This window comes from Myotis davidii, unplaced genomic scaffold (assembly GCF_000327345.1).
Source record: "Myotis davidii unplaced genomic scaffold, ASM32734v1 scaffold18, whole genome shotgun sequence".
Lineage (NCBI taxonomy): Eukaryota > Metazoa > Chordata > Mammalia > Chiroptera > Vespertilionidae > Myotis > Myotis davidii.
The window spans coordinates 7,878,927-7,892,925 of record NW_006292696.1 but is presented as its reverse complement, the minus strand read 5'-3'; the positions used below and the strand labels follow the sequence as shown (position 1 = coordinate 7,892,925).

The window sequence follows — 13,999 nt, the reverse complement described above, 5'->3', positions numbered from 1 at the left end:
ACACAGTCCAGTTTCTCCCCGTATGAGTCTGGGTCCCCAGAGATTCGCCCGGAACTGGATTTCAGTTCAGTCTGGAGTGTGTGTCTCCCTCCCGATTGAAAAAGACAACCACGTCCTCAGTTGCCAGCCCTTTCCGCGTGCGCCTCCGTGCCTCTGCACTTTACTTCTGCACCTCCTCTGAGTCTCAGTGTGCTTTTCTTTTTCCTTCTAGTTGTAGAATTTCCACGTCTGGGTCCCCAGAGATTCGCCCGGAACTGGATTTCAGTTCAGTCTGGAGTGTGTGTCTCCCTCCCGATTGAAAAAGACAACCACGTCCTCAGTTGCCAGCCCTTTCCGCGTGCGCCTCCGTGCCTCTGCACTTTACTTCTGCACCTCCTCTGAGTCTCAGTGTGCTTTTCTTTTTCCTTCTAGTTGTAGAATTTCCACTCAGCCAGCCTTCCTGTGGTTCTGGGTGATGTCCGTTTTGGCTTTTAGTTGTATTTTTGAAGTGGTTGTGCGAGGCAGCAATTGCAGGTGTTTACCTATGCCGCCATCTTGGTTTCTCCCCTATCTTATTTTTTTTGCTGTTAAAAAGTAATGCTGTTATGAGTATCTTTATATATGTCTCTCTTGTTTTTAAACCCTTAATTAGGCAAATTTCAAACCAACAAAGCCGAGAGAGGAGTTGAAATAAACTCTCAAGTACAGTCTTGTGTCACGCATGTCCTTACCAACTTCACCCACCCCGTCCCCTCCTCCATAAAGCCCTGGCTGCATTTGTATGGAGTAAATCCCAGATATAATATACTTTTATGCATAAATATTTTTGTCTATTAAGCTTTTGAAAAAAACATAACTATAATAGAATGTCTATTCCTAACAAAAGAGTTCCTTAACATCAAATACCCAGTTGGTGTTCAGATTTCCCTAATAATCTAAAATGTTTTAAACATTTTGTTTGGTCAACTCAAGATCCAAATAAGACCATATTGCAATTGTTTGATATGTCTCTTAAGTCTTTAAATATTTAGGTCCCTACTATCTCTGTATTATTTTCTTTCATTTTATTTATTGAAGATACCAGCAGTCCTACTTCATTTTTCAGAGTCTCAATTTTGCTGATTGTATTCCCATAATGTCATATAACATATTCCATCATTCACTATATTTTCTTTGATACATAACTTTTGTAGTACATTCGTAGGAAAAATTATTTGCAGTAAGTTTATTGAGTTGAAGGGTATGTTCATTTTAAATTTATTAGCAAATTTTTCTCCAGATAGGTTTTATCTGTTTATGTCTCATGCTGTAAATATGTGTAATTCTGTGGCTATCTAAGAATGGTAGATGTATTTTGATCATTACCAAACTCTAGTTAGAACACTTATTTATCTCAGAAGTTGCTTTTTTTCTCTTGATTGTGTGTTCAAGAAATAGCTATTATGTTTTGTACTGATTCATAATGTACTGATTCATTATGACTGTCTATTATTACATTGATTTTATATGATAAGTAAATATTCTGATTATGTTTGTTGTTGTTTTTTTGTCTTACGATCACATACGTAACAACAGACTGAGCCTTTAGATTATTTTCTGTTGGAATTAAATGAGATTCTGATTATTTTTCTGAAATTGTATGCTTTTTAGGGGTATGACAGAAGGAGTTACACTGTTAATCCTGGCGGTGCAGACGGGTCTCATCGAGCTGTCCTGCTCAGTATTATCCTTTTCATTGTTGTAGCTTCTATCCTACAGTCTATGCTGGAGATTGCAGATCCTATTGTTTTGGCGCTGGGAGCATCTAGAGACAAGTAAGAAACTTTCCAAGAGAAGTTTTTGTAGTGTGCTTTACATGATTTTATTGTCTGAAGATTTGGGTAATGTTTACAGGCAGAAAATGGGTGAATAATTGGTATTAATTTAAGTGAAGAAACTTACATTTTAATTTTTTTAATATGGCTGACTTTTCTGTTGTTTATTTTCTCTATCTCTCAAGATTCCTATAGTTAAAATTAAAAGTCATATCAAAGGCCATTTATTACAAATAAACTTTTTGTCAGAGAAATTTAATACTTTTATAATTGTCCAGTTTTAAAATGAACATAGAGCATAAAATTTATTTTAGTAAATACAGCAATTAATACATTGTTTTATTCCGTGTAATGCTGAAGGAGAGAAAGCATTGAGAGAAATGTAAACGAAAGAAAAAGACTGGAGGCAATCAGAGAAAGGCATTCATGGAGTAACAGCCTCTTCTGATGGCCTTTTATACAGTTGCAACTTACTAAGGATGCATTGGGGAATCTCAGCATCTTATGGTACCAGATAAAATTGATGGCTGGATTCATGTTCATCTCATATAACAGAAAGTTTAAGGAATAAAAGTCATTAATTTAGCTCTATAAGATACTATTTTGACTTACTGTAGTTTATACAAGGACATTCTATAAGGAATTGCTTAAAATTCAGTGCCACTTTTTTTCAGCATCTGTCTACACTGATTATTGATTATTGAAATACCTGCTTTTATTGCTTATTTGGTAGTGTTTAATGAGCAAGGGAGCAGGCAGTGTTTTGGGAGATAGAATTTCAACAGCAGATTTTTAAAACATTCCAAATTAGCATTTTAATTATAGTTCATCAGGTTTATCTTTTTATCCCCTGATAAGAAACCCTTCTAAGGTGTCTTAGAAACATTTAAGATGTTGAACTCAATAGTGAACTCAGTTAATAGCCACTTTAATTGGATTGTTTTTGATTTAAGTACTATTTTGTCTGGCAATATTCTTTAGTATTAATGAAGCATATGTCAATAAGATTAAGATAATCCTATAGAAAGTTTGGGCAAGAGAAAGAAAAACATAATTCCACTGCCATAAGATTTTTATTGAATTTTAACTGCTTAAATAAGGAGATAATATGTTTGTGTATATATGTGTAAACACAAAAATTAGATATAAATTTAAAGCTCTTTGCATATTATTCTAGTAGAGCGTTAGGAAGCTTAGTCTGGCTGGCGGTGTCCAAGATAGGTCACTAGGGAGGAAGAGCAGCTAGTCGGTCTTGCATCAGTTTTTCCTCCAACCTCAGCACATGTGAGGATTAATATACCTGTCATCAGAGAGCATTCCTCTCACTAACCCTGCACTCACAGGAGCCGAGATTTTCATCACAGTGGAGTGGGCCGGGAGAGGGGCGATGGTGATGGCATATAACTTCATACAAGTTACTGTTAAAATTGTTAAGGTTTAATGCTACGAAAGACTGAAATTACTTTCAGATAACTAGGTCTAGGACTGAAACTGAAAGCAAACTGTTGAGGAAAAAAAGAATTGTTGATGCCTGGCAGTGGCTGAGTGTGGAGAGTAAGAGAAAAGAAACGAGTCAGGTGGACAACCGGGCCCAAGCCATGACCTGCCCTGACCTTTAGTGCAGTGACCGGCTGGTGAAGGGTGCTCAGGGCGGTATTTGTAAAGAGAAGCATGACAAATACCTGTTAGCTGGGAATGTAATGGTTGTGTTACTAGGTAACAGGCACTTTAAAAGAATACCTTTCTTTCTCTAGGAGTTTATGGAAACACTTCCGTGCTGTGAGCCTTTGTTTATTTTTACTAATATTTCCCGCTTACATGGCCTACATGATTTGCCAGTTTTTCCACATGGATTTTTGGCTTCTTATCATTATTTCTAGCAGCATTCTTACCTCTCTTCAGGTAAGCCAAGTTACTAACTTTGTATAATAACTAAAACTTTTTAAGGATTCATGATAATATGTGGCCTATGTAGGTGATTACTTCCCACCTTCTTTACTAAAATATGTGACATTCGTTTGAGCATAGGAGTTGAAGGTAAGTTTATTAAAATACTAGGCTGTCTTGTCACTATATTCTATTTTATCAAGGTAATTAAACTTTGTACTTTCTCTTTTTCAAAATAGTATGATACAGAGCTGTTATGTAAATCATAAATTGAAGTAATTACAAAATATTAAAAGATTTTAACACTTTTTTGAAGCACTTTTTTTTTTTGGTAAATACCATTCAGAAATAAATATCCAGTTTCATGATGTTTATAAATACATGACGTTTGTATTACACACACACACAGTATTGCCCTGAAAATGATAAGCTTATTGTAACTCGAAGGTGGATCTTTGCTGCCTGATCCATAGGAAGTAAAAGAAAAGGTAGCACTGGCAATAAAGATTTATTCACTGTTCCTTGTAGAATTAACAGTTCTTTCAAAGTGGAGGAACATGTATGACTACAGACTGAGGAAATTTTAGATAGAATTTTTATGGGTTTTGGTGACCTAGGAAGGAAGGAAAGAGTCGGAGGAAACTAATTACTAATTAGAACTGTTTTAGGAAAGTTGTGTCTCAGGGTATGGCTTTTTGGTATCGAATACCTGGATTACTGAGGTCACTCACCCACATTTTAATTATGCCACTGTCTCTAGATATTAACATGGCATCCAAAAGTATTAGGAATTTGTTAATGTTTAACGTCTATGGAAAACCTTTCACAGTGATCAGATTCTGTTTTAATGTACATGCTTTTTCTTTCAGGTTCTGGGAACACTTTTTATTTATGTCTTATTTATGGTTGAGGAATTCAGAAAAGAGCCAGTAGAAAATATGGATGATGTCATCTACTATGTGAATGGCACTTACCGCCTGCTGGAGTTTCTCGTGGCGCTTTGTGTGGTGGCCTATGGCGTCTCGGAGACCATCTTTGGAGAGTGGACAGTAATGGGCTCAATGATCATCTTTATCCATTCCTACTACAATGTGTGGCTTCGGGCCCAGCTGGGGTGGAAGAGCTTTCTTCTCCGCAGGGATGCTGTGAATAAGATTAAATCATTACCTCTCGCAACGAAAGAGCAGCTTGAGAAACACAATGATATTTGTGCCATCTGTTATCAGGTAAGTCACACAGTAAGAATCCATATGGGTGGGTCATACTGTATCCTTTGGTGTTTCCCTGGGAATTTAACTTGAATCTGGATAATGTAGTTATCTCCTGGGACAAAGAACGTGGGCCTCAGAAATGATTAGACCTGATAAAATATTTCCATTTTATTTCTAAATTTAAGTTTTTAATTTAGTTCCTCAAATTCTAACATATTGTTATTTTCAACATTATTGCTCACCCATAAATAAAGGAAAAACAGGTCAGGTGTATTTTATATTTTACTCCTGAGTTCATGTACACACACACATATATGCATTATCAAATATATACGGTAACTCAGGAGTCAGCAACTTCTGAAAAGTGGTGTGCCAAGAATCAACTCTTTCTTCTGGTATTCCCAGGGTGGGGAAGAAGTGTTCCTTTACTTTCCATGGGTGGAGAGAGTATGTGCTACCTGTGGTGGTTATCTGCGATGGTTACAAGTCTGTGTGTGAGGGTGGGGTGGGCACATATGGTAGAGGCAACCTGTTGGTGTCCCATTGCATTGGCCTACCTTTGGCACATGTGCCATGTATTGCTGATGATTGCCTTCTATTAAAAATCTAAAGATGCTATTTAAATCAGCTTGAAAATATAACAACAAAAAAATAGGCCTAGAATTTAGTCACCAGTCACCTGTGCAAAGGGGTGATTGAGTAGCAGCTTTTACAGCTCAGCGGTACTGTTGGGTGTGTGGACAGCAGTGATGGGCAGCAGCAGAAGCTGTACGTGTAAAGCAGGGGTGGGGAACATCCAGCCCGAGGGCCGTATAAGGCCTGTGAAATCATTTGGTCTGGCCCTGCCAAGGCCTTAGGGGTGAGTTAATTAAATGTTTGACCAAATATAGCAGGCTAATTTTTAAGTTGATAATTTTGTATGGCCCCCAGGTAATGTTATAAATATTCAAATGGCCCTTGGCAGGAAAAAGACTCCCCCACCCTGCTCTAAAGTCACTCTTGGAGTGTGGTGAGTGTGGCCCGTGATAAAGCCGCAGAGTGTCAGTGAGGACACAGAAAACGTCCTCCCTCCACAGTTGCTAGACCATCTACATAGAATTTTTTTCTTAAGAGTAAAAGGCATTTATGTCCCACGCTTTTTTGTTATTAGAACACACTTTTGGGTACTAGCAAAATACTGTTTTTTGGGTTGTTTTTGCATTTGAGAGGACTTGGCGTATAGTGTAGGTTCCCCGAGTTAGGTGGTCGCTGTTTTAGTTCTGGCTCCTTGGTGCTCAGCACCTTGTCATGTGCAGGACAGAGCCCAGCAGTGACAGATTCAGGGTACTGCAGCTCCAGTGGCCAGCCTGTGTATAAATATGCCATACTGGGATTTGAGTCCTCTTTCTATTTCCTGATGTCACATCACTTTTTTTTGAGGTGCTTGAACTACCTGCTGATGCCACACAGAAAATGGAAGTCAAATTGCTTAACTTCCAAGCTGGCTGCATTTCCTTGGATGGCTTTCTGCTTAATAGTTGACTCCCAGGTGTTACCAGCTCTTGACAAGGGATTTCTAGAAATTCCTTGTTTTGGGACTATAAATAACCCTAATGGTCAGTTCACCAAATTATAATCTTAAATTTAAACTTCGTGTCCTCAGTCTTCCCTCCCCAAATATATCTTAAGCAAGGAATATTAATGCAAAATCTACCACTTCGTATTCCAGTGGTTATTGAACTTGAATGTGCATAAAAGTCACGCAGGTGGCTTGTTGTAACTAGATTTGTGAACGCCATCTTCAGTTGTCAACTTCTGGCCCACGCATATGCATGGTTAACCAGCGCTCTGGGCAGTTCTGATGCACGGTGAGAAACACTGGCTCGGCTTATACAGACTATCTTAAAAATTGGATATAGACGTTGAAATTGAAATTGTTATTTCCTCGCCAGTACCCTGGTATTTTGTGGCTAGTTTTGTCTCCTTGCCAATAATCTCATCATGGAATAATCTGTTCAACTGTGGAAAAGCCCTGTCTTCATCACATTTCCTGAGGTTCTGATTATACTTGCGCCATACCTGATGGAGACCCAGTAATTCTGCTCTCTACAGTTCTGTAATCCTCGCATTTCATACAAGGCAGAAACCAGTAAAGAGGCCATTTCTTCCTCGTTTTTGGCTTTTACTTATTTTAAAAAATCACTTAACCAGTGGTTCTTGCATTTGTAATGTGGGGGCGGGGGGTTCTCTGATGGCAAGAGGATTATTACTAAAATATAAAATGAGTTTTAACCTAAGATCTGTGTTACAAATTTTCTTTGGGGAATTGTTGGGGAAAATGGCAACTATAACTTTTGGGGATATCATCAAAGATTGTAGATAATAAACACTTATGAAGTATCTTTATTCCCCATTAGGACATGAAGTCTGCTGTGATCACACCTTGCAGTCATTTCTTCCACGCAGGCTGTCTGAAGAAGTGGCTGTATGTCCAGGAGACCTGCCCCCTGTGCCACTGCCACCTCAAAAACTCTTCCCAGTTCCCAGGGTCAGGGACTGAGCCGGCTCCACAACCGCGTGCTGGAGCGGAGGATAACGCTGTGCGTCAGGAAGGGACCCAGCCGGCTCCACAACCACCTGCTGGAGCCGAGGAAAACGCTGTGCGTCAGGAAGAGACCCAGCCAGCTCCACAACCGCGTGCTGGAGCCGAGGAAAGCGCTGTGCGTCAGGAAGGGACCCAGCCGGCTCCACAACTGCGTGCTGGAGCGGAGGATAACGTTGTGCGTCAGGAAGGGACTGCACCCCCAGACCAAGAGCATCCTCGAGGGACCGGAATGGAAGAAGGTTCCAGGGACAATAATGAGTGCATTGCCAGCAGATCAGGTAGCCAGGAAGGGACTTGTGAGCCCATGGAATAGCTTCTTGGTGCAAAAGATGAAGCACGTCCTGCTGAGGTCAACCCAGAAGAAAAGCAGCAGGAGTAACGCTGTGTGTGCTGGCGGGGAGGCTAACTCCGATGGAATTTGTGCCCAGATTTGAGAAACAAGTATATGGGGTGATTAGGTGGGAAATTTGACATTCCAAGGATCTAATCCAAGAAGTACTTACTCTCAGTGGAGACCACCTGCTTTCATGCCCTTGACATTGTGGGAGAAATTTTGCAATGTATGCTAATCAAAATGTATTTATATATCCTATGCTGATGTTTTGTAGAGGTTTGCCAAGGAAATTTAACCTCAACAACTTCAGAAACTGTCCCTGATTTGTAAGGGATAAATAAAATCAGATTTGAGTGTTTGAAAGGGGCTAAAGAAAGGAAGACAACATAAGGACAGTCTGGGAAGAGGCAGGCAGAGTGGAACTGACATTTCACTTTCTATGGGACAGGATCCTTTTTGTTACAGAATATGAGTAGTGACCAGCCCCTTTCTCCACCCCCTTTTCCCTCAGCTAATTGGAACTCAGTCTGGTAATTATTGAGTTTTGTACAGCACTGATTGAAATCAAAGATATAAAAGCATTAATTGTATCCAGAGATTGAAACCTGCTCATACTTTGTATGTGCTTTTGGGGAGGGGTGGGTGGGCATTTGGCCTCAGGTACATTCACGTAACCTGAGACTCATGAACTTTCTGATGGAGTCCTCAATATTTTGTGTATATGAAACTTTTGTTAATATATCGTACACTGTTGGCTATGTGAAGTAATCTAAAACTCTAATGAACACTTTGGAGTCCACTTTAGTGTGGGAGACCGAAGTGGGAAGGGCTTTAGGGTACTGATAGAGGCCTTGTGTACTTTTCAATCCTGTGTAATGTTTAGTTCTTGCAACTGAATCAACAGTGTTAAGTTATGGCAATATTTGCACTTGGGAATGAGTACATAACTGTATGATCACACTGCAAATGCCACTTTTAAAGCTGTTAATAGACTTTGCACCTTTTCTTTGATAAGGATGTGTCATATTTAAATTTTTACATTCATCATGGCTACAGGTAGACCTGGGGGGGGGATACAATTTTTTATGGGAATTTTGATATGAAAAGAAACTAGTCATTTATTTATACAATAGGCTTGGTTCAGAATGTTTTTCAGACTTGGTATTCCTAATGTGGGTTGTGACTTTATTTTATTTTTAGTAGCAAATTTGGATGTAGACTGACAGACATAGCTGAATGTCTTAATAAATTTAAATTTGAAGATAACTATGTTTTTCCCCCTGTGATGATTATTATTATAAAGTGTTTTGTTTTTAGTAGACTTTTTCCCCCCCTCTCCAGCTGGGTTTATATCTTGATCTCTGTTTAAAGTGACCTGTAGATGACAAAGTTTTTTGCTTGAAAAGGGCCAGTTCTTTGAAATCTCCTACACCAGTGATAGCAGACTCAGCTCTGCACCAGAGCATCTGGAGAACTTTTTTTAAAAAGTACACGTTTTTTAACACCACTTCAGACCCATTGGATCAGCTTCGGGGGAGCCTGAGACCGTGCACTTCAGAGCTCCTGGGTGATTTTATCCAAGACTGACACTAGCACTGTTCACGTTTAGAAAAGAAGTGGCTAGATTAGGATGAATTTCTCCCTGGTGGAGCTGGAAGTTTCCCACCATCCTATTGGTGAGCCAGGTTAGGCAGCAAAAAGAGCAGATAGCTCCCTCTAGTGGTGTTCAGGCTATTATGCACGACGTAGCAGTGATCTCTGGTTTAGAACGGATTTTTGGCCTTTGTGGAAAAGGTAAGTGTTCAAATATTAACCTTTTTGGTGTCTCGTTTGAAGGAATTAAAGTTGCAGATGAAGTTGAAATCATTTGTGTCACAGTGACCCTGGCCAGCCTTTAGCATCATCTACACTTCTGACCAAAGAACTCTCATACACACCTAAGGAAAAGTAGATGTTTAATAAAAGCAGGAGCTTCTTTGGTACCAAGTTTCACATTAGAATGCACTTTTTTTTTTTACCTCCTAATAGCAAGGAGACCCCAGCTGTACTTGCCAAGTTGCAGGAGCCTCTCAGCAGCCTGGTGGACGAATAACAGCCTCTCCATTACTCAGCCTACCCATTAATGCTTTTGTTTCAGTCAGGAGAGTTATCTTGTGTTGTAGTGATGAAAACCCTCCCAGTCTCAGTGGTCCTAAAACAACAAAGGTTTATGCCTCACACACACCGCGAATGTGTCTGTTTGCTTTGGAGCAGACACTCGGGCATCTAGGCTGCGTGGAACAGCCAGTCTTGAACCTTCTGATGGTCGTGGCCCAGCGAAAGGGCTCTGGGAGGCTTAGCAAGTACATGCGCCTCCCAGTGGTGGGTGCACGTCCCTTTTGGTCATCACCCTTCATCACCCCGTGGCCGCAACTGTGGTCGCACCAGCACACGAGGGTGTGGACGTTCAGTCTTCCTCCTGTGGTCTGGGAAGAGGACACAGCAGTGCTGATGACTACCACACCTCTGTTGAAGCAACATGTACTTTTATTTACTCATTAAAAACTTGGGAGCACACCTGTGAATTCTTCAAACTATACTGGTCGGTTGAGAACCTCTGACCTAATTTGCTGCTTGTTCTAATATGCCAGGACGGTCGGTAGCATTGTCTAATGCAGGGGTGGGCAAACTTTTTGACTCAAGGGCCACAATGGGTTCTTAAACTGGACCGGAGGGCCGGAACAAAAGCATGGATGGAGTGTTTGTGTGAACTAATATAAATTCAAAGTAAACATCATTACATAAAAGGGTACGGTCTTTTTTTCCCAATAGTTTTATTCATTTCAACGGCCCGGATTCGGCCTGCAGGCCGTAGTTTGCCCACAACTGGTCTAATGCCATCTGTCATTCACATTTCTGCTTCCCAGCCATGTTTCCAACTCCCTGCCAGACTTTGGACCTGAGAAGACAAAGTTTAACCACCTAGTTTGTACCACAGAAGAGAAAACAAGAAAATCAGATCAGATTTCCCTTACACTTGATCAAATGAAGTGAGAAAATAGCACATTCCTGATGGGCCCTTTTTAGGCCACTTTTCCTGTCCACTTAATTTCTCGGACAGTGTGTATGTACTTTTCACCCATGATCACTTTTCTCTTAGAAATTTTATTCCCTTATGAACTTTGACATCAAAGTTAGTACTAAACAATCTCAATTCTCATACTAGTTATCAGTGTGTATTTCTAGTTTGTGTTGTTTCTCATGTTAGAAAGCTGTTCTAGAGGTCTAAATCATGCTATTTGCACAACATGTCTTTATAGAGGTCTGGTTATCTTTTTTGGTTAATCCTCACCCAAGGATGTTTTTTCCATTGATTTTTAGAGTGGAAGGGAGGGGGGTGGGGAAGAGAGAGAGAGAGAAATAACAATGAAAGAGAGACACTGATTGGTTGCCTCTCACTTGAATCCCCTAGTAGTCCAGTCGTCGGGTACTCCTTAGCCCAGAGGCTGGGTCTGCCATGAGTCTCACTCCTTGATTGTCCCTGTTCTGAGCTGTACTCCATTCCCCCACGGAGCTGGTCCCACAGGTGTGAGCTGCAGGTGCTTGGAGTGCCCCTTGCTTTTGCCTTGTTGCACCATCTGAGGCAGTGTTTGCGGCTGGGACCCAACCACTGTTTCTGACTAATTGATTAGATCAGGCAACGCCTCCAGAGACCTGCCTCTGCCTGCAGACTGATTGGATTCAGCCTTGAGTAACCTTGCAATTGTCCACAGGTGGCGTGAGAGGTTTTCCAACTGGGTGGGGGGATTGTTTTTGCCTGGAGGCTAACTGTTATTCTCAATCTCTTAATGGGCCTCAAACTCCACACTGTGGGGCTAAGGGTTTTCCAATAGAATGAGTCAACTGCCTTCCCCCCAGGCAAAAACCACCTGGATAGCAAGGGTCAGCCTGAGAAAGAAGACCTCTGCAGCATGAGGAAATGACTCAGAAAACTGGGGTGTCTGCCTTCCAAGCGCTAACCCCAGAGCCCCCAACCCTGGCTTCTGCTCACCCAGCTCCAATCCATTCTGCTCTCCCTCTGCTGGAGCCCAAGGTGAGTGGCTGTACACAAAATTCTGTGCTATGATGGCTTTAAGAGGGTGCCTGCATTTCCAGCAGTCTCCCCGTGGCAGACAGCAAGCTGCTGCTTTTCACAGCCAGATATCGTGTGGGTACCCTTCTCAGTTCTGGTGCTCCTTGCTGGGGGGGTCCAGCTTGGGGATTAGACCCCAGAGTTCTCAGTGGCAACCCCCTACAGCTGAGATATCCCTCTGGAACTTCAGCTGCTGTCTGTGGAGGCTCGGCCAGCCCTTTCATGCCTTTGCCCCTCCTACCAGTCTCTCTGTGGTCTCCACTTTCTGTCCTTGATTATCAGGGTTCTCTCCAGCTAGTCTGATTATTTAGGATTTATTTTTGGTATTTTAGTTGTAATTCCAGTTTGGTCCTGTAGCGTGTCTATGTAGCATCCGCTTACTCCACTGCTATATTTTTAATCTGGAAAAGTATTTTAAAAGAATAAAAATCTCACCTAATCTCACTTTTGGAATTAGTTTTTTCAAGTTATTTTTATATCTGATGATAGCAGACACCCCTCCCCCCACCATGGAGAAGTACAACTCTCAGAGAGTCATTTCCACTTCTCTTTTTAAAGTTGACTGTCTATCTTTTGGTTTCTGAAATTCAAATACATTCCAAACAGTATAGCAATTCATCAGTTGAGGCACACCTGTTTCTCCCACCTTTACAGACAAAGAATGCTATGACTTTAAAAAATAGGGTTACATCTTATAGGTAGTACTTGCTTAGAAAATAATAAAAAATACTAGGAGCCACTTACAGAGCTAGTCATTTTTGTGGCCACTCCGAAACATGCTTCCTTTTTCTCCAGTGGATTCTGCAGTTACATGCAGTGTGTCAACAGACTGAGAGTTAAGGTAAGACATTCACAGTGAAGACAGAAAACCTTGCTATTGGCCATGCTTCTGGCATCCTCTTTATTGTCCTTGCTCTTAACTACTCTGATGTTGGGGTTCTTTTCCTAATCTTTTTTTTAAATGAATTGACTGTTTGACCCTTAATTTTTTTTTATATTCTTAATAGATATAAGCAACCCCTTGCTTTCCTATTGTTGTTATATACTAGAGGCCCAGTGCATGAAATTTGTGCAGGGTGTGGTCCCTAGGCCTGGCTGAGGATCCAAGCGTGAGCATTTGGCGTTGAAGGGCCCTGGGCAGCACCTGGGCCCCTGGGCCCCCACATGCCCCCCTCCACCTGGGTCATAGCGCCTGAGTCCCCATTCAGAGATGCAGTGAGTGCGACCTGACGCCACAGGTCAGGGTGCAGCATGGGCCTCTGGGCTGCCCAGTGGTGCTGCATGGAAGTTGGGCAGGCAGGGTGCTCTCTCATGACCGGCCTCACAGACCAGCTCCTGCGTGAACCCATGGGGAGCCTGACTGGCCCCTGCAGTCCTGGCAGCTGCAGCTCGGCTCACTGGGAAGAGGCTGTGCGTGTGTGGGGCAGGCTCCTCGTGGGCACCTGGCACCTGAGCACAGGGGCTTCCCTGGTGCACAAGCCCTGGCATCCCGGGGGAGGCTAGCAGGGGGAGTGAGAGAGAGCTCGGCGGACACCCCGCATTCCCACTGCACCTTCGTCCCTGCCACCCCCGTCCCCAGGTAGCCAGCGAGAGGTCACAGCCCCCTGCCCATGTGCTGCAGGAGGTTGGTTGCCGCCACCCACCCCCAGTTCCCCATCCCATCCTGGGGCCTGGCCCAGATCAGGCGATCAGGGCCTGCTGGATGCTGGTCCCCATCTGTGGGGTGATCGATAGCATGGGCCTCTGGGCTGCCCAGTGGTGCTGCATGGAAGTTGGGCAGGCAGGGTGCTCTCTCATGACCGGCCTCACAGACCAGCTCCTGCGTGAACCCATGGGGAGCCTGACTGGCCCCTGCAGTCCTGGCAGCTGCAGCTCGGCTCACTGGGAAGAGGCTGTGCGTGTGTGGGGCAGGCTCCTCGTGGGCACCTGGCACCTGAGCACAGGGGTTATTTTTAGACTCCCTACCCCTCCTATCTTCATGCTTTCTCCCACTTTCAGTAGCTCTACTCTTTGCCAGTATTTAGCATGTATTTGTACATTATGAATTTACAATTAAAAGGAAAACAGATCTACTATATC

The 13,999-nt window shown here is 42.4% G+C and overlaps 1 protein-coding gene across 1 annotated transcript in view; it reads left to right on the top strand.

Annotated features, from left to right (window-relative positions):
- The window catches only part of RNF145 (ring finger protein 145), a 40,750-nt gene extending 31,675 nt beyond the window's left edge, over positions 1–9,075 (top strand). The window contains 5 exon segments of the mRNA XM_006766303.2: positions 1,630–1,688; positions 1,691–1,793; positions 3,548–3,695; positions 4,550–4,906; positions 7,288–9,075. Of these exon segments, the coding sequence (XP_006766366.1) occupies positions 1,630–1,688; positions 1,691–1,793; positions 3,548–3,695; positions 4,550–4,906; positions 7,288–7,788 (1,168 nt within the window). The 3' untranslated portion in view covers positions 7,789–9,075.
- Positions 9,076–13,999: the final 4,924 nt, after the last annotated feature.